Source organism: Phoca vitulina, unplaced genomic scaffold (genome assembly GCF_004348235.1).
Source record: "Phoca vitulina isolate PV1807 unplaced genomic scaffold, GSC_HSeal_1.0 scaffold5, whole genome shotgun sequence".
In the NCBI taxonomy this organism is placed as follows: domain Eukaryota; kingdom Metazoa; phylum Chordata; class Mammalia; order Carnivora; family Phocidae; genus Phoca; species Phoca vitulina.
In genome coordinates this window covers 73,707,202-73,732,907 of record NW_022589708.1, presented here as the reverse complement: position 1 = coordinate 73,732,907, position 25,706 = coordinate 73,707,202, and the positions used below count along the sequence as shown (strand labels likewise).

General features: G+C 40.7%; 1 protein-coding gene across 2 annotated transcripts in view; it reads left to right on the top strand.

Annotated features, from left to right (window-relative positions):
- Positions 1-22,206, top strand: part of WASF3 (WASP family member 3) — a 128,547-nt gene extending 106,341 nt beyond the window's left edge. Inside the window, exons 4-10 of one of the 2 annotated variants that reach the window (XM_032403305.1) lie at positions 91-225; positions 2,353-2,506; positions 5,504-5,621; positions 13,447-13,613; positions 14,472-14,738; positions 16,309-16,676; positions 18,942-22,206. In XM_032403305.1, the coding sequence (XP_032259196.1) occupies positions 91-225; positions 2,353-2,506; positions 5,504-5,621; positions 13,447-13,613; positions 14,472-14,738; positions 16,309-16,676; positions 18,942-19,099 (1,367 nt within the window). In that variant the 3' untranslated portion in view covers positions 19,100-22,206. Of the gene's footprint in view, positions 1-90; positions 226-2,352; positions 2,507-5,503; positions 5,622-10,146; positions 10,323-13,446; positions 13,614-14,471; positions 14,739-16,308; positions 16,677-18,941 lie in introns of both variants that reach the window. The other variant, XM_032403304.1, reaches the window with a different exon arrangement.
- The last annotated feature ends 3,500 nt before the right edge of the window (positions 22,207-25,706 follow it).

Here is a 25,706-nt window from a genome sequence, read left to right as displayed (position 1 = left end):
TGTTGACAGTAATCAGCATTGGCGAGAACGTGTGAAGGCTGCTTCAGCACTTCTTAACAGATGGCCTTCTCCATTCATTTTCTTCTCTAGGCAAACATGCTGAAGACATATTTGGTGAGCTGTTTAATGAGGCTAACAACTTCTACATCAGAGCAAATTCTCTTCAAGACAGAATTGATCGCCTTGCTGTCAAAGTTACCCAGCTGGATTCAACAGTGGAAGAAGGTAGGTAATTGCATGAAAGCAATGAGCTAGAAGTGATGGTGACAAGACGGTAGTAATTAATTGCAGTGTAATCACTGCTTTTTCCTTGGGGTAGTGTACTGATATTTCATCTTGTCCTTTCTAGAAGAATGTTGGTGGGGGAGGGCACAACGTTGGGTAAGGTAGTAATTAAAGAGTCTTGTTTACCTCATAGATGCCATCCATACTCTCTTTTTAAAAAATGTACACGTATAGTATTTGTTTTAAAGGATTCTTTGAATATTTTTGGTATTAGAAACCCTAGTTTAGGTCATTGGTGATTCTTTTAAAGATACTTTCTTACCTAAAAATCACAGAATCACTCCAAAGATGTGGTCCAACTAAGAGGGAGGGTAATACATACACAGCGTGACTGAGTGAAGGTGTCCACCTGCTACCCTTGTTGGGGTTGATGCCTGTAAATAATCGTGGTGATCCTGCTGATTTCACATCTCAAGAAATAGCATTTACTGACGGCCTTTAGGTGTCATGGTTGTAAAGTAAAGTTAAAAGTGGTAAGCACTGTGTAGGTAACTGATAATCATTTTGAGGATATACCCTGAAATTTTGACAGTTTCAATAAAATGAAAATTCAGCAATTCCTTTTTAAAGATTTCACTTTCTGTATCTTTTGGATGAGAGACTGAGATTAGACTGGAAAAAAAATCTGCAAAAAAAAGTAGAAACAGCATTTCATATTTATTTGAGAAAAATGTTCAGATTAACAATTATTTTTACCTTTATATAGTGGTAGTTATGATTTCTTTTGTTGCATTAAAATGGTCTTAGTATATGATTTTTCTACTAGACTTAACAATAGTAGTAGTAATAAAAAATGGAAGTTTTATTTTTTTTAAAATGTGTTTTAGGGAATTCATCCCTCATCATTTTAAAAAAATGTGTTTACTCCTGTTCAGGTCTTTTTCAAAGATCAATATTAGATTAGTGAATTAGAAATTTAACAAAAATGTAGAGCATTGAAATTTTAATATCCATTATGATACATTCTTTAATCTGATTTTTAAGATTTATCTTGTTTGAAAAAAGTAAAACCTTGGATAGCTATTTGGTCTATTCAGATAAGAAGTTTTAGCATCTTAAGCCAGTCATTCATTTTCACATTGGTATCACAAATGATTTTTAGTGTTTATTCATCTTCCTTCAGTTTTTTTGTAGGATCTTGCAATTGGAAAACCAGTGATAAACCTTGTGCTGGAAAAGGTTAATCTGTACACTAGAGTTCTTAAGATTTTACAGTGTATCTCATATCTTTAAAATCCCTTCCACTCAAGATTTATCTGATTTCTGTCTTTTGCATGGATTTTATAGTAGAAAAAACATTTGACCAAGTTAGGAAATCTGTGTTCTATTTTGGGTCTGCCTTTTCTCCCTGGGTGATCTTGGAAGAGTCACTTAACATCCGACTCTCAGCTTCATTGGTCAAGTGGGTTAATGGACCAGGTTGCCCAATTCAAAAGTTTCTGTCAAAGTTAGATGAGTTAATACGTGAGATGTGAAGTGTTACACAAACACAAGAAATAGGTATAATCAGCCCTGATTTTCTTACCCCTGAGTGTAGTTTTATATGCTGCTACTTAATTTCTAGGACTATACGTATTTTGAAAAGCCTTGCCATCTTTCCTTAATGTTAGTGTCAGTAAAACTTCATGCATTTTTTTACATTTGTATATTTTTTACAGGCGTATTGCCTACATGTATTACATTCAACTGGTATTAACTGAATATTTTTTTCCTCCAGGATACCCAAACCTTTGTGTTTACATGCCTGTTATACTCAACTATATTCCTGCGTGGTTTCTGAAAAATGCTATTATAAAGAATTCTAATACTAGGTTCAAAGAAATAATTAGATCACTACAGAAGAAGAAAAGACGTGATTTGTCTTCATTTTATAGAGACAGCTGTTATTTATAAGAAGGAAGGAATGTACATGCTATGTAAGCATGGTTTTAAATGAACAATAAAAACATGATTTTGTTATTCTAGAATCATAAATTCTATTTGTGATTGTGTCTCAAATGAGACTTATTGCTAAACAGTTAAAAATATTTCAATATAACTCAACCTGGGGGGCTTTTTTCTAAATAGTGTCACTACAGGATATCAACATGAAAAAAGCTTTCAAAAGTTCCACAGTCCAAGACCAGCAGGTGGTTTCAAAGAACAGCATTCCTAATCCCGTTGCTGACATTTACAACCAGAGTGATAAGCCACCTCCTCTGAATATTCTTACACCTTACAGGTATGGCTTCATGCATTCCCAGTGCCTTTTTAGTCTAGATAAGCTGAGGGAGGACGACAGTGCTGTGGACGTGTTTTTTCAAACTTTGAATATAATTGCAGGTATTATATACAACAAAATTAGTTTACCGGTACAGAATTGTTAAAGGTTTAATATTTCAAAATAGAGATAAACTCGCCAAGAGAAGTGTGAGCTCTAATATTAGCTTTCATGGATATCTGTAGTAGGTAGCTACCTCTGTAGATACCTGAGTGTAGATATCTGAAGTAGAAGTGGACACATTGCATAGTATTATGTATGCTTATGTTGTTCCTTATATTCAAAGTCCACTTTAAAGGAACTGCATAATTCATTTATAATGCAGCAAAATACCTATCTCAGCATTTCAGCGCTGCAGGGACATTTGTTATTTAATTCAGAAAAAGGTATGCTGCAGCAATAGGGGTTTTTACAAGTGAATAATACAGTCAACAAATTAACCTGTTACTCTAAAATGGTGGGACACAGTATCAGGACCAAACTTTCCAGAATAAGAATGGAAAATCAATAGTGGAAAAAATTAATATTAAGAAACTAAAAATGCTTGTTAAAAACACCTCTCCTACCTCTTACCACATTAGTGTTTTCTTTCCATATTTTGTCACCTTCATCCCCGTCTCCCTTTTCCACATATCTTCTCACTGTCCTTCATCGTGCAGCTTGTTCTTCTCCACCTTTGCCCTCCAGGTAAGCTCATGCCCTCAGCCTCTGATGAGCACAGGCTGTGGTGGAGGGTGTCCTCACGGCCCACAGGACTAGCTCCGCTGGCTGACAGACTCCCTTTACCATCGATCGAGTGGGTTCTCTGTTTCCGGTGCCACCATCTTGGGCCTTTGGTCCTTCTGGGGGAGTGCTCAGAGGTTTTTTTGTCTGAATTCCTGTTCCTTCTCAGGGTCCAAAGGGAGGTGTTTGGACCCACCCTCTGTTGCAGCTCTGCTAATAAAGCAGCAGTTCAGCGGCATCCCTTTCTTTCAGCACGGAGAGAAAACGTAATAGAAATCCCATGGAAACTATGATGGGAGAGGGCCAGTGGGCCACAGCTTTCTATGAGTATGCTTTTCTGGAAGTTTTAGCACACTCATCTAAAAATTAATGATCTACATGAGGAGTAGTATTATAAGCCTGATGTTTTATCTTGTGCTTTTGCTTTCATTCAATAGGCATTTTCGGGGGGGGGGGGTGGCAATTTCAGTTTTATTTAGCACTAGAAGCCCCAAGGGCAGGCCTATTAAAACTTTCCTAAGACACCTCACTAAATATTCTGTTCTAAAGGAAAAAGCCTGTAAAACTCAGTGGACCACTTACATTTGATGAATCGAGATCATGATTAGATACTTGTAGTGATAGACAAATTTTAATTGTATAAAAAATGAATTGACTTTCATATATATTGTATGTGTATGTTCAGTTTTATGGAAAATAAAAATGTCTGACTTTTTAGTAGTGTGTTTAAGAATAGCAGTGCTAACTCAAATGTACTTTTTGACAGTAAAGTAGTATTTGAGGTATATAAAACACTAAAGACCGTGTTAATATATGAGCATTACAACATGACTGGAAAATGAAGTATTGGTTGCTATCAACATAGGACATTGCTGCTTATATTCTTATGTTGAGATTAAAATTTGTTTATTGACATGAGCTTCTGCCTTCATTAAAGTATTAACTCCCCTTTTTTAAGAAAACTTGATTTTATATGTCTTAAATTTTGTAGCAAGTAACTGTGCATTTTATGTCTTAAATTTTGTAGCAAGTTACTGTTCAGCTTTTCTGTATCCTCAGTCCATTCAGAAGGCCTGGTATCTTAGGGAGACTATATTTTTCACAGTAATGTATTAATAAAATCTCTATAATGCAGGTCTCCTATCAGTTAGGAAACTTGGAAAGGAAAAGAAGGTTTTGAAGTAATAAAGATTGAAGTGTAAAGCGAATTGCCATGGTTAGTGATTTTCAGACGGTCGATGGGCCAGAGTAACCCCTATAGGAACCTGGGCCTTAGTTTGTGATGAACGTGGCATAGCAGGAACATCAGGGACCGGCAGGCAGGATTTTCCCCTGGACTCATTCAGTTAGTTTTCTTTGACTGTTTGGGCATAAACTCTTTCTTATGCTCACCTCACTGTGCCTCATTTCATTTTGCTTTTCTCTGTGCCGTAAATGACTTACTGAAACACTGATTTGAAATGTAAATGCTCTGCTTCCTCTTGAAGGTAATCTACAGGCCAGACACTTTTTTAAAGCATTAGTCTTATAGAGCGTTTAGTTCGTGTTAGGATTATTTTGAGCCTTCCTATTGATTTATGTTACAACTTGGGACTTGTATTGGTTTTATGATAGATGAATAACTTATATAAATCCTTGAAATAGTCTTTAGACCACAGTGGTTGTAGCAGGACTTGAAAGTGAAATGCCACGAGTGAATTCTCTTTGTAGGTTACTTCACCTTCCATCACACTTAATACACTGGGAACATTTTGCTTCTTTCCGAATTGAATTTATAGATGTTGGGCCAACCTGATAAAAGGGACAGCATCCTTACTAATTTTTATCCTGATAATATTGAAGCTCCAGAGTAGAGGTGAATATCTGTACACACCAAGAATCCATTCATCTCTATGTATGACTCCTGTTGGAATAAACAAAACATTTCCTGAAATAATTGAGGTATCAGTTATCATTGTTTATGAGCCATATTGTGATTTTGAGGCACTTTTCTGTACTTAAATCTGAACTGGCAAGAGTACTTTTTATGTAATTATTCTAGAAAAAGTTACTGTTCTTGCATGTTCACCTTTTCTTTTTTTTTCAAATAAGGAGATTAGAGAGACTTAATGTGTAGGACAGCCAAAGTGCCCCATGTAGATGTTACCATCTCATGAGTTAAATTAAGTGAATATTCATTCCACATGAAAATGTCTAACAGCCTTTTCCCCCAACTTGTGCTACATTGATTTACAGAGATGATAAAAAGGATGGGCTGAAGTTCTACACTGATCCTTCCTATTTCTTTGACCTCTGGAAAGAAAAAATGCTGCAGGACACAGAAGACAAAAGGAAGGAGAAGAGGCGTCAAAAGGTAAATAATTCTAGTACGGGAACTCATGAATCAACATTTAAATGAGATCCCTATTTGGAAAAAAGTCAGTAAGTCCTTTATGTAAATGGTTGAGATGTTGGATTTAGTGCAGAAGTACAGGTTTCATTTTTTACATGAAGATACTGACAGTTTAATCTAACACAGTAATACTGTTTTTCAGTAAATACTGCCTGATTTGTTCCCTAATACTTGCTTTGCTTGAATAGAAGTAGTGACCAGAAGTTTTGTTTGTAACCATGTTTTATAACTTTTCTCCTGCTCTTTAAATTTAACAAAGCAGTCAACATTTCATATCAGATATAATGACCTGCTCTCATCTCTTTAAAGCATTCTTAATTGGTGTGTTGCCATCTCGCTATAATTAACATTAAGGAGATGTTCATATTGGATTGAAAAGCGTGTGTGATCTGTACATTTAGGGCATAGTGTTTACCAAAAAATGAAATTCCTTTTGGTGGGGTGTAGTAGGCAAGTGACTTGCAAGTCTGAAGGTTGAGAAACATCCCCATTATGAGCACTCTTAGAAGAATAATCACACTCTGCTCAGGTTTAGGGACTTCTATCTTAAGAACTTCCCCTCTTTAGCACCCAGAAATTAGACTTAACCTCCTGAGAGTTAATTCTCCAAAGGCAAATATTTGCTAAGACTTTTACATGTAAACTATGTTTTTAAAAATGAGCACCTGGTTTGCTTGACAAATCTTAGAGTGCTTTCGTTAAGACAAATTCTTAGCATGTTGTGGGTTAGTGACCTTAATGTTTGGAGGCATCTCGATGTACTGGCCCCATGGAAGCAACAGTTTGGGATGGAAGAGAATGTGAGATTTGAAAACAGGATTTAAGAAAGGGAACATAGAAACAGTTTGCAGACTACAAGTGTAATATGTTCCCACCGAAATTCAGGAAAGAATTGTAAAGGTTGGTTATTCATGCTCTCTCCTTGTACTGTGGGTGGGGAGATGAATGGGGAAATCTTGGAAGAGCTGCTGAGTGTTGAAGGGGAAAAGTATTCAAGTGAAGAAAGTATAAAGTATTTAAGTGAAGAAAAGAAAGATCCTAATCTCTTGACTGGAAAAGAAACAGATATCTAGAGGCCGGTTGGTCCCTATACCTTTTTATACTAACAGGGATTTAAGACTATATTCCTTTAAAACCTGCCTGTCCTTTTAAATGGTCTTCTAGGTTTCCCTTCTCAGTGATACTTTAAGCAAAAATACCTAATTTTTTCAGCAGTGTTCTTCAGGGGAAAACAGTCTTAGTCTATGGATGATTATTATGTCTTCAAAATTATACCATTTCCTGGGCTGTTTTGTCTCATTACACATTCCTCCAACGCATAAAATTCTGATAAGAATTTCTTATTCACTTATATAATAATGTTTTTTGAATGCCTTCTAAATGCTGGATAAACAGTGGTGGGAAAGGATTATCACCCTCATGGAGATTACAATGTAGTGGGGGAAACAAACATTAAGTAATCATGCAGCCCACTGGAACTCATAAAGAGGGAAAGAATTTTGAAAATTCTAATACAAATATGCTTTTATTATGTAGGAATAGAAACTGGGACCAGCTATCCTTCATTTCCTAGGATTTCAGAAATGCAGGTTACTTTCAGTTTGGAGCTGAAAAGTCTCTCTGAAGGAAAAGTTAGTTTAGAAAATTTGGGGATGAGAAATCCATTGTTTCTAAACTTGGTTTCCTTAGTTTGCTGGTTTAAAAAACATTTTTTAAATGATGCAAATAAATATGTAGTTGTAAGTGTGTAGTTACAGTGCCTGGTAAATGTTGTGAAGGAAAAGTATGGTGTGCGGTGGGTGAGGTGACAAGGTGGGGGGGGCGGGTAACCGTGTAGGTGAAGTGGTGTCATTCACTGAGTTCCAACAGTGGGGAGTTAGAAGTCAGCTAAGCAGAGTCAGTGTGTGTGTGTGTGTGTGTGTGTGTGTGTGCATGCGCGCGCACATGCGTGCATAAAAAGGGATGCTGGAGGAGTTGGGGGCAGAGGAGGTGTGGGGTGCTTCAGAATCGAGGAGGGTTTGAGGTAGAAGCAGCTAGGATCATCCCAGGCTAGGAGACAGTGGGCACATTCATACAAAGCCAGTGTAGTTGGAGTACAAATGCATCACTGTGAACCCTTTTCATAGTCAGTTTGTGCGTACGTGTGTGTGTGTGTGTGTCGTGTGCATGATGATTGGTAGATTTGGAGACTGAACCTCTGTAAAGAAAGTTGTAGATAATCATAACACTTTATCTAAATACTTCAGCATACGTCTTTTATTAAAAGTAAGGGTGACAGTTACTGATTAATACAGTGGTTCTTAATTAGGACGTGTGTTGAAATCTGTTGAAATCTCTCTCCTTTTGGTTTCTACAAGTATACAGACAATGCATGCTAGTTGTAAAATGCTCACATTACACTGAAGTAAATACATTAGTTTAGAAAATTTGGGGATAGGTTTCCCCCTTCCCCAGGTATCACCAATCACTAGTAATGATTGAGTGTACACATTTTTAGACCTTTTAAGCATTCATAAATATATGCATACATTTCACAAAGTACTTTTACATGCATAGAATTGTACTACACATGACTTATACACACGCACATGCAGACATACACATATATTGACATAATTAAAGATGTTCTCTGTTCTTTTTAATAGTTGTATAGTATTCCGAGGTATGCATGCTACATAAACTACCCCTCACTGTATTAGGACATATTTCAGTGGTTTGTGAATAGTTGCTTAACAGTACTGTGATACTACGTGACTCACGTGCAGATATGTCTTCTGGGTAAACTTCTAGAAAACAAATCTGAGCTTTAAATTTTGAAAGATACCATCATATTGCCCAACCATTAAAAGACTGAACCAGTTTATGCTCTTAACAGACTTCTTCCAGACCTGCATATCATTATTACTTTTTTTGATGCACTCATCCCCCCCGCCCCCCAAAAATCTCATTTGCATTACATTCCTTTTCATATCTTTATTAAGCATTTATATATGTTCTGTGAATTCCATGTTCACATCCTCTGCCAGTACTTCACCCAGGCCTCCCGCATCCCTCTGCCAACAGTCCAGCTCTGTCCCGGTCCCCACCATGAGCCACCAGCCACCCTTTCAAGGACCTGCCTTCCCCCTTTGGAATCTGTTCTCCACAACCTGGAGGGATCTTCTCAAATGCCTCCGCAGCGTGTCAGCCCTCCCTCCTCACCTTCAGTGGTTTCCCATTGCTCTGGGGATAAAGAACAACACTTTTGCCCCAGCCTGTGAGGTCCGGCCTACCTTTTAGATCGCAGGAGGCATTCCCCCTAACTCCCCATGACCTTCTTTCATTCCTCCCGATGTGCTGCCGTCTCCCCTCCTCAGAGCCAGCGCACATTCTCTCTCCTCTGGCCGTGCACCTGACCCCTTTGCCGAATGGGTGCCTGCCCACACAACAGAGCTTGTCACAGTGCCTCCAGGACACTCCCTGACTTCCACGCAAGGCAGCATTCAGTAAACGATGCATTGGCATTTTACCATATGCTATACCTGTACATTTGTTTGTGTGATTTTGTGGGCCTCCCCCACTGCACTGCAAGCTCCATGAAGGCCAGTTCCTTGTCTTTTGTGTTTGTCTGCTGTTTGCATCATCAGCGCCTGACACGGTGCCTGAGACGTTGTCGTGAGCACCATAAGCTCACCCGGCTCTGATCGCTTAGTCAGCATTTGCGAGTGTGTACTCTGTGTGAAGCTGTGTGCGGAGGTACTTTAACGGGAGTGTAGGAGTTAAAAGCACGTAGTTCTCATCTTTAAAGACCATAACCTCTTATTTGGGAAGTACGAAAAACACATACACATGTAGGAATAACTGTCCTCACCTTTAAAGAAACACCGATATAGGACCCAAGTTTTTATCGGATACGTTTTTGCCAGCAAAGTAGGGCTGGAGCAAGACTGATTCTCTGTATGGGAAGGTAAGTTCTTATCATGTTTTTGTTCTATGTTAAGCTAGTTGCAGGATTAGCTTAAATATTCTGTAACAATCTTTTAGAAACTGGCAGTGGAGTATTTTGAGTGATTTTGTGAAAAGATGATTGCATATTAACAATTCAGTTGAAATTGTGTACTGGTAGGACATGATTAGTCTGTATCTCAGACACTCATCTATATAATGCAGATCTAAAAGATCTAGTACATTTAAAACAAGCAAAAAACCTAGTAAGATGCGAATTCTTTACCAGAAATGATGGTAAGTGACTCCTGGAGGTAGCTGCCACAGTGTAGCTTCTGTTTATTTAGGTTAAATGGTTAAGTATCAGTTACCACCACTGGGTCTGTGTCAGGTAAGAGCATATATACTGTGTTAGAATTTTCTTAACGTTAGTGTGATCTGAAATGGGAATGTCTCTTGTCTGCACGCCGGGCTTGGTTCCCGTGCATTACAACTGCATTTAACCTGCTCTTTTCCTTTCCCTTCTGTCTCGGCATGCTTGCTTTCTCTTCCTGGACATCAGGAGCAAAAGCGTATAGATGGCACAACCCGGGAGGTGAAAAAGGTTAGGAAGGCCAGAAACAGGCGCCAGGAGTGGAGTATGATGGCATATGACAAAGAGCTTAGACCCGACAACAGGCTCTCTCAGAGTGTGTACCACGGAGCGTCTTCCGAGGGATCCCTGTCCCCAGACACTAGGTGTGTGTGCGTGTGTTGTAGCAAAGCCTCCGCGTAGTACTTGGTTTTATTATGTGTTGGAAACACACCAGTGGCTTTGGTGTTTATGTGGCCTGCGATATGTTTCAAAAACTTTCCTTAAAAATTAATGATACGTATTTTTTGATTTTGAAATAATACTTGAAAGCAGTTTCATTTTACATTGGGTTACTTTGTATGATTTTCCATCACTCTGACTCAAGTTTTTTGTTCCACTAACCTAGATGTAGTGTTTTTAACATCGATGCTAAATTTGGGCTCAGTAACTACCAGTGGCTTACATTTTTATCTTAATAATCATTTAATCCTTTCTCTCCCTCTTTAGCTTAGAGTGTTGAATTTGCTTTGCCACTTGATAATCAAACTAAAAAAAAACTAGCAGATGGTAATTGATGTGCCTAAGATGGAACTTTATTATTCTTTTTGGAAACCTTTTCTAAGACTGATGAGCAAAAGAGATAGTTATTTCTTCCATTTACTAATCTTATGTGTTCTAATTTCAGGAGAAGAATTCTGTTGGAGTTACTTTAAGAATTTGTAAGCATTTAAGTAAAAATATTCCTTGCAGGTGTGAATGATGTGGTCACTAAGTCACATTTGTTGCAAAAGGGACTCATGGAACAACAGAGACTCACTAGTCAGTTTGTACTTCTGCTTTAATTTCCTGTCTCTGCTTGTGTAAGGTCGTGGTCTTCCACTGGCCAGAAGCCTCAGAGTCTTCCGTCAGCATTTCAGAATTTGAATAGAAAATTCTTACGTGACTCAAGAATGTTTCAAAAACAGCAACAACCTGGACCTTACGTTATATCTGTGTCCTTTTTTCTTAATTTTTATCTCTATAACCTCAGTGTCTAACATAGACTCTGCACACAGAAGATATTTCATATTTGGTAATTACCGTGCCCAGAAATATCCCTACCCCAGAAGGGCTGTCAGTCATTGGTTGGCTATGCTAGGAGGCAAGTTCTAGGCAGTTTTTCTGTACAAGCTGTTATCTGTTCAGTACTAGGGAATTACTGGAGCTGTAACTGAGCATTCATGTCAAGTGTGAATCTCTATGTCCTTCCATTTCCATAGAAAATAATAATGATGATTCAGGTTTGCTCACAGGTCTTGGGGTGAGGAGGGGTACTTGAATATGATAGATAGCCCCCAGGGTGTTTTTTGGGTTTTTTTTTTCCCCAACTAATTTGTGATTATTTATTCATGTAAAACTTACACTTTATTTTATAATACTCCATATATATTCTTATTTAAGTAGGTACAGATGGAAAAATGATTTTTTTAATCCCACAGTTGAATGATTGCTATTCATTCTAGCATCTGAGATTCAGTTTTTCCGTGTTGGGTATAAAATTGATGATTACTGAGATTATTTAGTATTCTGCCTTTGTATTTATGTTGTTTAGATAGATATTCATTTCTCTTATTTTTCAGAACGTAAATCCTATTTCCTGTGGCCTCTTACTATCTGCGTGTACCAGATAATAGATTAAAATTCATCATTGTACTTGGATCCTATCCCTTAATTTAGAATCTTTTATTTTTTATTTTACTGAAGTATATCACTTTTTTCTTATTATAAAATAAGATGAACTTCTTATATTTGGAAATGACAGAGAAAAATTAAAATCTTATCCATAATCCTATCATCCAGAGAAACCACTGGTTTGCATTTTAGCGTATTTCTTTGGTCGTTTTTCTGTACATATATATGTTTTTCTTTTACAAAATTGAAGTCATGCTCTGTTTTCTGTCTTTTGACTTCTGTTATTTCATATTTATGTTTTAAGCGTTACTTAGAAACATGGTTTGTAATGGATGTATGGGGGACAACAGTTAAATACCAGATTTCATGGCATGTGTATGATCTGTTCATGTAAGTAATCTGTTTTAACCCAATCCATGTAAACTAACCATAAAATTTTGCTTTCTCTGTAGATCAGGAATGGTTTGATTGTAAGCGTAAATTTAGGATGAGAATGGACATGCTTCCCTACTGCCCTCTCTCGCCATTATCAGGCGGTGTGAGACCTCCAGCCCAGTGTCCTTGTACTCATGTCCTCCTTTCCTGCGCCCCGTGCTACAGCTGTCCGGCTACCCACCTGTCCGCCCCCAAGACCCCAGGGGAGTCTTTTGATTCTCCCACTGAGTCTCCACTGCCTACACTTCCTTCCTCCTTTCTCCACGTGGTCTTCACTCTTACCAGTTCTTTTCTGTGACAGATAATTAGTGCCGATCATGACGCCTCAGCATCATCCCACTCATCTCCATGTTGGTACAGCATCTTCTGTGGCTGATTGCTAACTTCCTGTGGGGGTCTCTGTCCCCCAGCAGGCCCCCGACTCTCCACCTCTCCTTCAGCCCGCTGGTGCCCCCCTCACCGAGCAGCCCCTCTCGAACCCACCCTTCCCCAGAGCCCTGCCCTCTGGAACTCTCCAGCTGCAGTTCTGGTCCTCAGATGCTCACTGCCTGCTCCTTACTCCCTCCTCCATCAGGTCTTCCCCTTTCTCTGGGCTCCGTTGGGGCTCTGTCACAAAGCCACTTTATGAAGGTAGCACTCTGAATCATGCCACAGTGTTTACAATTTCTGGCTCCTCTTCTCATCAGAAGCACTCTGTATTTTACTAGATAACTTTGTTTCCTTGAGAAAGTTGTACACACAATCTGTGACATAGGCCCACACACAGAGTCAAGCACACGTCACCAGTGACTCCAGAGTTTTAGGTATTTATGTTTTTAAAATGTGCTAAATCTAAAGCCAGGTCAGGTTCTTCTCCCATTAAAATTTTTTAAATTTTAAATATTTTTAACTCCCTTGCATAGTTTGCATTGTTCAAAAGACATACTCCTATGCACACCGTAATCTAGAATTTATGCTGCAATTGAGGAAGGAAAAAAGTGAGTTGCCAATTATTATTATACTGCAATCAGGGAAGAAACAAAGCAAAAAAAAGCAGCCTCTTGTCATTTAGGATGGTTTTCTCTGCTGTGTGATGCTCCGGTTAGGGAAGCTACTGTCTGAGTTTCAAAGATAGAAACTCGGTTGGTGTCTTCCCCGCCCCGCCCTCTACATCCCCAATGTGTGTTTGCCTGTTTCCTCCAGAGAGAGAGACACAAGCTGACCCCTCACAGAAGCCAGCAAATACATGTGAGAAGAGTAAGGACAAGAAGAGAGGAGTGGGAGAGAAGGAAAATGGGCATTGAGTTCATGAGTGACGCCAAGGAGCTGGCGCAGGCAGGGGGCGCCACCGAGGACACGGTGCCCAGAGGGTTCGTCACGTTGCTCTCCCGGGCCCCGGCCTCAGCTTGCCTGCCCTGCTTTGGCTGCCCTGACAGGTCGCGCAGCCCCTTTTCTGATCCCATGCGTCCCGGAGCTGGCCTGTAGCCTGGGCCAGGGACGCGCCGCTGTCCTTACTAATGCCTGTGGCCTGTGTGGCCGCCACCCTCACGAGGCCGCGCTCCCTCCAGGGGTGCCCCCCACTGGCATCCTGGCACCCGCATCTTTCCAGGCTCTGCTCATCTAATACCACATCTCCATTCCTTCCAGAGTTTCACGCTCCGCCGTCAAAGAAAAGAAGCCCTTCCCTTACTGCACCGTGTTCTTTCTCTTTTGGCTAAATACTGTCCTTCTGTTTAAGAAAACTACAACCCGCTGAATTGCATTCTTGATTTCTTCTGCTCTTCTTACTATTCATATTTACCAGTTCACCTGCCATTTTATAATTTCTAATTATATGCTGTCAGTTCCGTTGCCACTGAAATCCTCTGTCTTAGGTGCTGTTCTCTAATTAAATGGAATTTGTCTTGTAGCCTTCTCTCTTAGAAAAAAAGCGCGCTGAAATATTGCGGAAACGGGGCTCTGCTGTTTCCTGCTTGCCGATCTGTCTGAGTCCCTTCAACACTGTGACTCTGAAGCCATGTAACGCTGGGGCTTTTGCTGCTAAAGTAGTCATTATGTTGTTGCTTGGAAGCTCTCACGGGGCTGGACCTAGTCCGTAGTAAAGAAAAGCAGTGTGTGATTTCTGTACATGGGCAAAGTTACTATTCAAATAATATGCTTATGCCTGCTGGAGGGGAATCTTTTTAACTGAATTTCAGTTTCTCCCACCCCTCTTTCCTGAACATCAGGTCACATGCATCGGATGTCACAGATTACTCTTACCCGGCGACTCCCAACCACTCTCTGCACCCGCAGCCCGTGACCCCTTCTTACGCAGCCGGGGACGCGCCACCGCACGGGCCAGCAACCCAGGCCCCCGAGCATGAGTACCGACCCCCCTCCGCCTCGGCGAGGCACATGGCCCTAAACAGACCCCAGCAGCCGCCGCCGCCACCCCCACCGCAGGCCACAGAGGGGTCCCAGGCCTCTGCACCCATGGCGCCAGCAGACTACGGGTAACTCAGGACTCCTGTCTTCTACCTCTGCTTGCTATCATGTTGGGGGTTTGCTATGTGTGGTCTAAAAATGTTAACTGAATAATCATACCTTAGGGGCCAGATGTGGCCAAGGATGACTGGATGTAGATACTACCAGTTATGACCAGTTCTATGTTAAAATATTCAGTGTCACGCTGCTCCCCTTTTTATTACAGACGGATCTCAGGTTTGTGTCTGTATTCATGTATACAAACTCCCTTCATACGTACTTTTAGGTGTGTTTGAATGCATTGCTAAGCCAAGGCGTTGAGAAAGGATGAAACGCTGATTTTGTGAACCTGTCCCAAACTCTCAAGTCTCTGTGTGTGTTCTGGGTGAGCCACTGAGAGTTCCTATCACAAGTGAGAAAACTATCCAGGGCAGCCACCCCTTGAGCCCCTGCTTGTACTTGACCATATAGTTCCCTTTCTTGATCTCTTGGTGCCCAAACGTCCTTCTACCCCCAGGTCCTTTTGTTTTCTGTCACTTGGGTAAAATCTAAACACCTCCTAAAGAAAGACCCTGATGCTCAAGTGTTTATTAATGTAAGCACCCACCTCTATTTTGATAGGCTGTCTTTTGTCGTCTCTTTTCTGGCTTAACCATAATATTTAAAGAGTTAGCCTCTCGGAGACAGTGCCCGGGAAAGTTGAATGTGTGCTTCCATTAGCGTGTGTGTTCTTCAGTCCACAGCAGCGTCTATCACCTTCTAAATGTACTTCCCTCCACTTTCAGAGATTCTCTTCCATTGCTTCTCTTTAAGGGTCCCCAGAGTGTGTTCAAGGCTCTAACTAAAGGTCTGGCAAAGACAGGGTCTGTGGTCCAGTTGGTTTGGAAAACCCTTTGCTAAGTAGGATTCAGTGGACTTCTTAGGTGTAGGACTTTTCAAAGATTTTGATATTCTAATGGCCACTGTGGACTTGAGGAATTTCCATGGGGATGAGATACAAAATACAGAATTTTCCAAATCTGACTGACCACAGAACCCTTTTAAGACAAGTTTGTGAGCCACCCACCTTTGAGATGCCCATTATGAAGGATAGATTTGAATTGCTCTTCATAACCTTTGCAGTCAACTGTTTTATTCTAGCCTTCCACAGAAAGTTACTTTTTTAAAAAGATTTATTTGAGAGAGAGAGACAGCCCAAGCAGGAGGTGAGAGGGAGGAGAGAGAGAATCCTAAGCAGACTCCACGCTGAGCACAGAGCCCCACGTGGGGGCTTGATCTCAGGACTTTGAGATCATGACCTGAGCCAAAAGCAAGAGTGGGACGCTTAACCAACTGAGCTACCCAGGTGCCCCAAAAGTTACTTTTTGAGTGGTTTTCTTTCTGGTTCATTTGAGTAGATGAATTTCATCAGAGTGAATAATGTAGACCTGTAAGAACGACTGACCCAAAGTGTGGATATTTGCATCCTGCAGTGTTCTAAGTTCAGAGGACAATATATATTGTGTTTGGGGGAGGCCCCTGAATTAGCCATGTTCGACTCTCAGAGGATGGGACTCTTTTGCTGTTTTAGTGACTCTGTGTATTTCATCTCTTTATTAGGATGCTGCCAGCACAGATAATTGAGTATTACAACCCCTCAGGACCTCCTCCTCCTCCACCACCCCCCATGATTCCTTCAGCACAAACTGCTTTCGTCAGCCCCCTCCAGATCCCCATGCAGCCCCCCTTCCCTGCCTCCGCTGGCTCCTCCTACCCGGCTCCTCCTCACCCTCCCACTGCTGGGCTCGTGGTCACAGCCCCGCCGCCTCCGGGCCCACCACCTCCTCCGCCGGGCCCCCCTGGCGCAGGCTCTTCTCGCTCGTCCTCCCCAATGCATGGCCCCCCTGCAGCTGAGGCAAAGCGCCAAGAGACGGCACAGCCACCCATAAGTGATGCTCGAAGTGATCTTCTCGCTGCCATTCGAATGGGTAAGTGAGCATCTCAAACACAGTGTTCCTTTTAGAAAGAGACTTCTTTATGGCTCTAATCAGCTACAGCCTAGTCTTCTTCAAATGACTACTCTTTCCACTGAACTGTTTTTTAGAATAGGGTTAAAGGACACTTGTTTGATTTTGTTTTTTTAACAGGAGACCTGTTTTTGCCAGTGCAAGATAAATATACAATAATAGAGTATTGAGAGAATTCAGGAAAGCTGTACTTGACTAGAAATAGATAATAAAAATGATCATTGATTAATTGGATCTTTTCTCTACATCTACTCTAAGGGTAAATGTATACATGAAAGAAAGTGAGCTCGTATCAGTGATTGAGTTATTTTTAAAAAGCTGAGCTACGTCCTAGACTTTCCATATTTTTAGCTTGATGTGCTAAGCCAGTAAGTTTTTCAACATTTATTTAGCAGCAAGATTCTTTTGTCGGATAAAAGTCCTACACTGAACCCCGGAACATGAGACATACAGAAATAGAGCCTCTCTGGTCAAATCAGGATGGAGGAGCCCAGACGCTCACCCGTTTTGGCATCCCCTCAGCGCCACACACTAACCATCTGTTCCACCCCATTTATTCTCAGCCCCAGGCCACAGCCCAGGCTGGTTGAGGGTCACTCACAGGGTGTGCGGATGTCCTAGGAGCTCCTCATTCAGTGGGGAGTTGCACCATCTCTTGGTCACAGGCTCGTTGTTTCCATCTGGAAGGGATTGAGAAAGGCATCACTGACGTCCTTCCCAGGATGGCTGGGACATTACTGCCTCTGCTTTTTGCTTGAGTGCCCACAAATCAGACCTGAGTGTGGCACACAAGCCCAGCCTTCTCGTAGGTCTTCAGCGTCATTGACACACTTTGATTTTGTCAAGAAAAGAAGTCCCAGAGCTATGCAACCTCATTGATAAATTTAGGGTCATAGTAGGACAGTGTTTTTGTTTTTGGATACCTGTGAGCCCCTTCCAATAAGAGTGATCACATAATCAGGATCTAATCATGAGGAAACAGGAAGCCCACATCAAGGGACAATCGACAAAGGAGCTGCCTGTGTTCTTCAAAAATGTCAAGGTCAGAAAACACAAAGACTGAAGAACTGCCCAGATTAAGGGATATTAATGAAAGATGACAACCAATGTAATGGGTGTTCCCATGTTGGATCCTAGGCCTGGTGGAAAACTTTCTGCTGCTGTTAAGTCTACTGGCAAAATTTAAATAAAATTTGTAGAATAGATGATAGTATTGTATCTGTGCTAATAGTCTGATTTTGATCATTGTTTTTTAGGAATTACACATGAAGTATTTTAGCAGCAAAGGAACATTATATGCTACTTATTCTCGGGTGGTCCAGAAAAAAGTGTGTGTGTATTAGCAAGAATGATAGAGAAAAGTTGCTAAAACGAAGTGGTCAAATGTTATCAGTTGGGGAATCTGGGTTTAGGTTTTATGGGGATGTTTTTCTACTAGTCTTTCTTTTGTGGGGGGAGGGTCAGCAGGAGAGGGAGAGGAGGAATCTGAAACAGGCTCTATGTCCAGCATGGAGCCCAACTCATGGAACCCTGAGATCATGACCTGAGCCAAAATCAAATTGGATGCTTAACCGACTGCACCACCCAGGCGCCCCATTTTTCTACTAGTCTTACAGGGACTCTATAGAAAAAATTAAAGAATTAACTTTAAATCATCTTTGTTACCCACTGTTACGTAATAAGAAGGTAGACCATTGTATTTTGTATTAATTTTTAGCAATAGTTGATGAAACAAAGATCTCCGTTACCTCCCTGAACTAGCCAAAAGCTATTAGCGTAAAATGCTGCTTTCCAAGCCTTTGGATTATAGCAATGTCCAGGAAATGTTCATGATAGAAGTGTTCCATGTTTGTATGGTCCAGTATGGTAGCCACTAGGCACAATAAATTTACCTTTAATTAGCCACTTGTAGCTACCTTAATGGAAGGTGCAGCTCCAGAATTTTCTTTCATGATGTTCATGTGCACTGGAATTCTAAGTTTTTTTTTATTTCAACACATTACTATAAACAGTGTTATAACTTTCAGTATGTGTGTTTTTTTGTTTGTTTGTTGTTTTTTTGGCCACAAAACTTCCATTTCCCAAGCTTTTCTCATCTCAGGTTTCCAAAACTTTTTACCTTTGGTGTCAGCAGGGTGGGAGAAGGTAAATAGACTTATTAGTTTGTTTTCCTTAATTTGGAGCAAGCAGAGAGATTTCATTGTCCTCTTCGGGTTGTGTCCCCAGGGATTCAGTTGAAAAAGGTGCAAGAACAGCGCGAGCAAGAGGCCAAGCGCGAGCCAGTCGGGAATGACGTGGCCACGATCCTGTCCAGACGCATCGCCGTGGAGTACAGCGATTCTGACGACGACTCCGAGTTCGATGAGAACGACTGGTCCGACTGAGGCGGCGCGCATGCGCAGCGGGGGGGCGCACTGCCGAACCCGGCGGCCACCGGAGACCGTGTGTCAGAAATGTCTTGGAAATTTTAAGTGGTCTCAACACCCACATAGTGGTATTATAATCCTGTAGCTTAGCAACTTTTGTATTAATAATGTGATATTGCTTTTGCACATCCAAAAGTTCTGGGTTTTTTCAGTATTTACTGTGTAATACTTAAGTGCCACTAAACATAGCAAATTGTGCTGCACATGAGGAAATATGCTGTAACTATCGCATTGTCCTGAAAACAGCCTCTTGCTTACTTTTTCTTGGCCATGAAAGTACTTAGTGCGGTTTGGGTTTCCTCTTCTTGATCACTATAATTCTGCAGACTTGCTGTGTGTTTGTGAAGCTGCCTGGTGTTAGGTCTTTGCAAGATTAACGAACGTGTGTCAGAGTGATGTCTTCCAATCAGTAAGTGGACCGTTTCACCCTTTTTTGTTTGTTTCAAATGTGTTTCCGAAGAAGTTGGTTCCAGAGGGAAAGATTTAACAGGTAGAATCAAGCGTCGCTGCTTTCCGTTTCTTGGTTCGGTCGCCTGTGTGTGAATCGGAGCGCTCTGTGAGATGATTTGGTTTCCTTTGCACGCTCTTGTGAAATGTGAAATTGGAAGGGCCCTTTCCAGGCAGGATTCCCTGCGGGCACTCACTTGGTCGATGCTTGTTGATGATTTGTGTTAAGAGCTTCCAGCCGCTGTGCGGTCGTGAAAATGAAGAACAGGGCTATTTTTCCTCGGCGGCGGGGGGAGGGATCGGGGCTGACACTGGGAACACCTGGCAGCCCCTAGAGCCCCAGGGGCCAGCCGGCCACACGGACACGGCGGGCGGGGCTCCGCCCGGTGCAGAGGAACCCCCCACCCCCACGCCACCGGAGCCGTGTCCTAAGTGAGGCCGGTGGAGTTGCTGGCTCCCCGGTGTGCTCCAGAGAGTGCTTCCCATGGCACCTCGCTCCACTTGGTCTGGATTTTAAAGCTTAGATTTTAGGTGAAAGTAGATGCTGACAGCTATTCGCTTTTCCTGATGCTGTGGCCAGATTAGGGATCCATCACCCAGGTAGGGCCTTGGCCCTACTCCTAGAAGCACACGGTTCTCTTTTCTCATGTTGTCCTCAGCACATTAAATTTTAAAAAGTACCTCAGATTAGATTAGACGTGTAGCTGTTCCAGATCACTTTCCTTTCACCTTAGCCCTAACTGCTGTTCTTCCCACATGGCCATTCGAGAGACTCCTGGGGTTTATTATCTTGGTGAGAACAGGGCACTGGAAAATAGGATGGCAGCTTTGCTCTTGTAATCTTGGGTGAAGGGTAACTGCTTGTTCAGAATCAAGAAATGCCCCCAGGCTTCGATTATAGATACAACTTCACAAATATACTAAAACACTTCATTTACTACAGATTCTTACCTACATACAGCCTTTCAAACGGATGGCAGTTATTTGTGACTCTCTGTCATGATGAAGGAGTCTTTAGCTCAAGACAGACTTGCCTGGTTCATGGTAGTCATCTAAACAGGACCATGACCAATGGATTTTTGTTAATGAGTCCTCCTGAGGACTTCAGCGGCGCCCCCAAACCACGTCCGTGTGTCCCCAAGTGGACATTGATTCGGCTTGTGGGCAGTCATCATTGGGTTTTAATCATGTAGATTTTGAAACTCTGAAAAGCCTAATGTCTGCATCCCCTTCCCGAGACCATGGCTTCTTGTATCAGGTTACCTGAGTCTTTTCAGCTGTACTAGCTGTTTGGACACATGCTTCTTGAGTTTCTGTTTCTTGGAGCTAGTCACCATAATTTTATTGAATATAAGTGGTAGTTATTAATGGACTTTTACATTTCTTTCTTTGATTTCTCCCCCCCCCTTTTTTTTCCAGCATAAAGTCCTACTGTGTTGGCATTATTCTTGGGACTTTTACCATTTGTAGTCTGATTTTATCTTTATTACAGTATTTTGTTTTTATTGTTCCTTTTCAGTTAGGAATTACTTGTATAATTCTAGAACTTAAATTTGGTAACGCTTCTTTGTTTTTTATGTCCCTTCTGTTCTCAGGATGAAGAGAACACATAAAGCTACTATCCATGTCAGGATTTCTTCTATTTATATCTTACTACAATAAAATTACTGGCACTTTATTCATAAATATTCATAAGCCTATTAATTATTAGTTGTCTTCCTGTGGTTTAATCAACAAGTTATTTTCTACTTGATTTTCCGACTAGTGAAAACCTTTTGCCCTAATGTGTTGCGTAGCCTTTAAAAGAATGGAAAATGACTAAAATTCAATTTAGATTATTTTTGCAGTATTTTTCTCAGCAAATCTGACTTATTCTAAAATTAAATCCAGACTTTTTCTAATGTGCTATTACATGAAAAGGAAAAAGTGAATATCTTACATTTTCAGTTTTCATTTTCAAGAACTATTTACCAAAATGAATGGAGAAAAACATTTAAAAGCATATTTCATATCTATGGATTTTACATTTTAAAGTAGTAGTTATAACATTGTAAGGTTATTTTAAATTGTCCTCAGTTTTTCCCATGTGTATTTTAGATTAATTTCTTACAAGCTTTTTTCTCACATCATAGATTAGGCAAGGGGATGAGAAGGTTACTCGGTACCACACATTAGCTTACACAAACATAACGTGGTTGGTTTTCCATTGTTAACCCCAAACCATGACATTTGGTACACTTATGTTTTTCTTTAGTGAAAGTATATGGTTAGAAAATTAACATTTTCATTTCAGTAAATTTTAGAATATCAAAATCTTTTCTGAACACCAAGTGGCTAGGTTGTGAAAATTTTGTAATAATTTGCAACTGGAATACATGATACATTTTAATCCATTAAAGACTAGTGGGAATGTATCAGCCAGAGTAGCAAGTAATTTTTGTTTTATAAATCAGAGTATCTGTCACCTTGCAGTATTACCAATGCTGTTGTAAATTGAATTTAAAATGTTAAAAAACAAAAAACACACCTCCTGTTAAACAATTTTTATCTGTTTGTATATCTTACTATAGATTATGTACAAGTAACATCTAAATAAAATTACACTTTTAACCCTAAAAGGTTTTGCTCATTGATAACGGTGTTGTATGTTTAACCTTTTTTGGAGGGGAGAAGTTGGGGGTTGGGTGGAGTTTTTAATTAGCATTTTCATTATGAGATAGCAAAAGATACCACTCTGATTTCCATTTAAATTTCTTTTTTTTTTTTTTTTTAAAGATTTTATTTATTTATTTGACAGAGAGACACAGCGAGAGAGGGAACACAAGCAGAGGGAGTGAGAGAGGGAGAAGCAGGCTTCCCGCAGAGCAGGGAGCCCGATGTGGGGCTTGATCCCAGGACCCTGGGATCATGACCTGAGCCAAAGGCAGACGCTTAACGACTGAGCCACCCAGGCGCCCCCATTTAAATTTCTGCATAAGTTTTGCATATCCAAGAGTTCAGATTGGATTCTGGGAGTTACTTGGGAAGCACTGGCATAATTAGAAAAAGCCTTTCTGGGAGCAGGAGGCCACATGCTCAGATGAGGCGTCTTGGCCACATCTAGTCTCATTAATAGTGATGAATACTCCGTACCATTTATTGCTTATGGGATGCTTTCATTCAGTCCTTATGATAACCCTTTAAAATGGGCATTCTCTCTATTTCATGTATGAGCAAACTAGCATGAAGTTAACTTGCTGGTCAAGGGCCTTGGTTGACATCGAATTCACTCTGGGGGGAGCCGTGCTCCTGAGGGACAATGGGAACTGAGTCGGGGAGGTAAGTGTGGCCACGTTTGGGAAAGCCAGCTGGAATGAGCTTCCGGAACAGCTGCCTCTGAGTTACCCGTGCCTGTCGTGTCCACCTCCCACAACACACGTTTCCCAGGGTTCTAGCTGGGTCTCCCCACAGCCTCCCTTCCGGACGGCGTGTTCCGTGAATACCATCTGCATCTTTGTATCCGGAGAGCACATGGCCAATCTGCTAGACAGTGAGCAGCCCCTTGTTGAATGACTAGGTGAATGGATGGATGTCAGAGTTAATTTTTTACCAAAAATGAATTGTGTGCAACTTTAAAAAAAAAATGAAATATTTTACCCCATAACCTGTATTTCCCCCTTATTATATACTTGTCATTTGATGAATGGGTCCCACTTTCTTTCGGCGTATTTCCTACAAGACTGAACTTAGTGAGGCAGGCATGGGGCCTCTTATTTACTCTTATATGCTGTTTACCAAGCACAGTGCCTGACACTTGATAGGTGTCGGTAAATATTTATTGAGTGGTTGTTGTTTGTAAGGCAGAGGGGGAGGCTTCTTGATCAATAAATATTGGAAGGCCTAAGAAGAGCTTGAATGCAGTAATAGGTGTAGAGCACCTAGAACAGCGCCTGACACTTAGCAGTGTCTGCAACTCACTTGGGGAAGCTGGAGGCCAGTCTCCGTCCTCATGGAGCTTCTTGTCTAAAGAGAAAGAAACATTAAATATTGTCAAATAATTTTAGATCATTTTACATGTACTTAAAGGGGTGGTGTGAGGAGTGCCCAATCTAGTCTGTGGGCCAAGGGAAGCTGAGGTCTAAGAATGAACAGGAGCTAGGGGTTGAGGGAAGGGAAAAGAGTTTCTCAAGAGCGGGACAGCATTTGCACCCCCTATGGTGGGAAAGACAGTATGGCATAATAAGGGGAACAAAGTATTGGTGAAATTGAAGAAGCGGGAGGAAGAGGAACGTCATGAGACCATATACAAAAATGGTAGACACCTTCCCATGCCCAGCACTCAGAATTGAGGGAGTTTTTGAGCCAACAAACACCACCAAAGCTGCAGCTACAAATGTACAGAAGATTTCTTCCTATTTGCAGCCTGATGGTTATTCATTGATCTTGACAGCCTTGGGCCTTAGACTAATGGTATATTTAGAAGGCACCTCAGTGTCCAGCTAGTCCAGCTGCCTAGTGTTAGAAATGGGGTAACAGACCATCACTTGCATTGCTTGGGGCTCCAAGCTTGGTCTCTTAGTTCTTGAGTTTCAAACTAAGGTCCTTCTGTTCCACAGTAGACCTCAAGAGTTAGGTAAACATCTCTCCCCTCAACATTTTATGAAAAAATTGAAACTTACAAGAACATTGTTTAGTAAACACCCATAGAACCATATCAATCCATCTATCCATCCATCCACCTTATTTTATGCATTGCAAAGTAAGTTGCAGTATACTTACCTCTGAGCACTTCAGTATACATTATCATAGAGTTTAATATTTATAGATAATATTTAACACTTCTAAGGTAAAAAGTAAAATGCAACATCCTACATATACCGATGAGTTGTAACAATGTGTACACTCTCATAGTGCGAATCCCATCAAGACAGCATCCCTGTGACCTCAGAATGTTGCTTCATTCCCTTTCAGAGTCTGCTCTCCTCTGTCCCGGTCTGTGGGGTAGCAAACACCATTGTGGGTTTGTTTTTTTTTAAACTATAGATTGAAAAAAATAAAATAAAAAATAAACTATAGATTGATTTAGCCTGTTGAAGAACTTCACATATATAGAATAAAGCAGTCAGTACCATTTTACACCTTTTATTTTTTTTAAGATTTTATTTATTTGACAGAGAGAGTGTAAGAGAGAGATCTTGAGCAGGGGGGAAGGGTAGAGAGAGAAGTAGACTCCCCACTAAGCAGGGAGCCCGATGTAGGACTCAATTCCAGGACCCTGAGATCATGACCTGAGCCGAAGGCACACACTTAACCAACTGAGCCACACCGGGCTTCTTTTAGCATGTTTTTGAAATCCATTCATGTCATTGCATATATCAATATTTTATTCCTTTTTGTCACAGAGTAGTTATGTGAATCCATTGTATGAATATACCACAGTGGTTTTATCCATTCTCTTGGTAAGACTTAATACAACTCCTTTCTGGACATACCTGTTCATCTATCTTAGATAAATAACCAGGAATGAAATTGCTGAGTCATAGGTTGGTGTATGTTTAGTTTTAAAAGAAATTGACAGACTTGGGCAAAGTGGCTGTATTAGTTTAAACTCATCAACAATGTTGCTCCACATGCTGAGGTATGATTTTCTTTGCATTCATCTTGCTTTTGGGGTTCAGAGCTCGAATCTGTAAATTTATGTCTTAAATAAAATTTGGGAAATATTTGGACATTACTTTTTTCAATATATTTTCCATCCCTTTCTTTCTATCCTCTCCTTCCTATTACACATATATTAGACCTTCTGAGGTTGGCCCACAATTCTTGAAGCTCTTTTGATTTAAAAATTACTTTTCTCTCTGTTCTGCAGATTGGATAATTTTTATTCATTTATCTTCAGGTTCACTGACTCTTCCATCACCTACAATTTACTCTAAAGCCCATCTAATAAATCTTTTATTCTGACCTTTTTTTTTCCATTGTAGAATTGCCTATTTTTTTATATAGCTTTATTTCTCTGCTGAGATTCCCTACCTGTTTGTTTATTACAAGCTTATTTTCCTTTACATCTTTCAGCGTGGTTACACTAGCTCTTTAAAAACCCTTGAGTGCTAATTCCAACGTGTAGATCTTTTTAGGA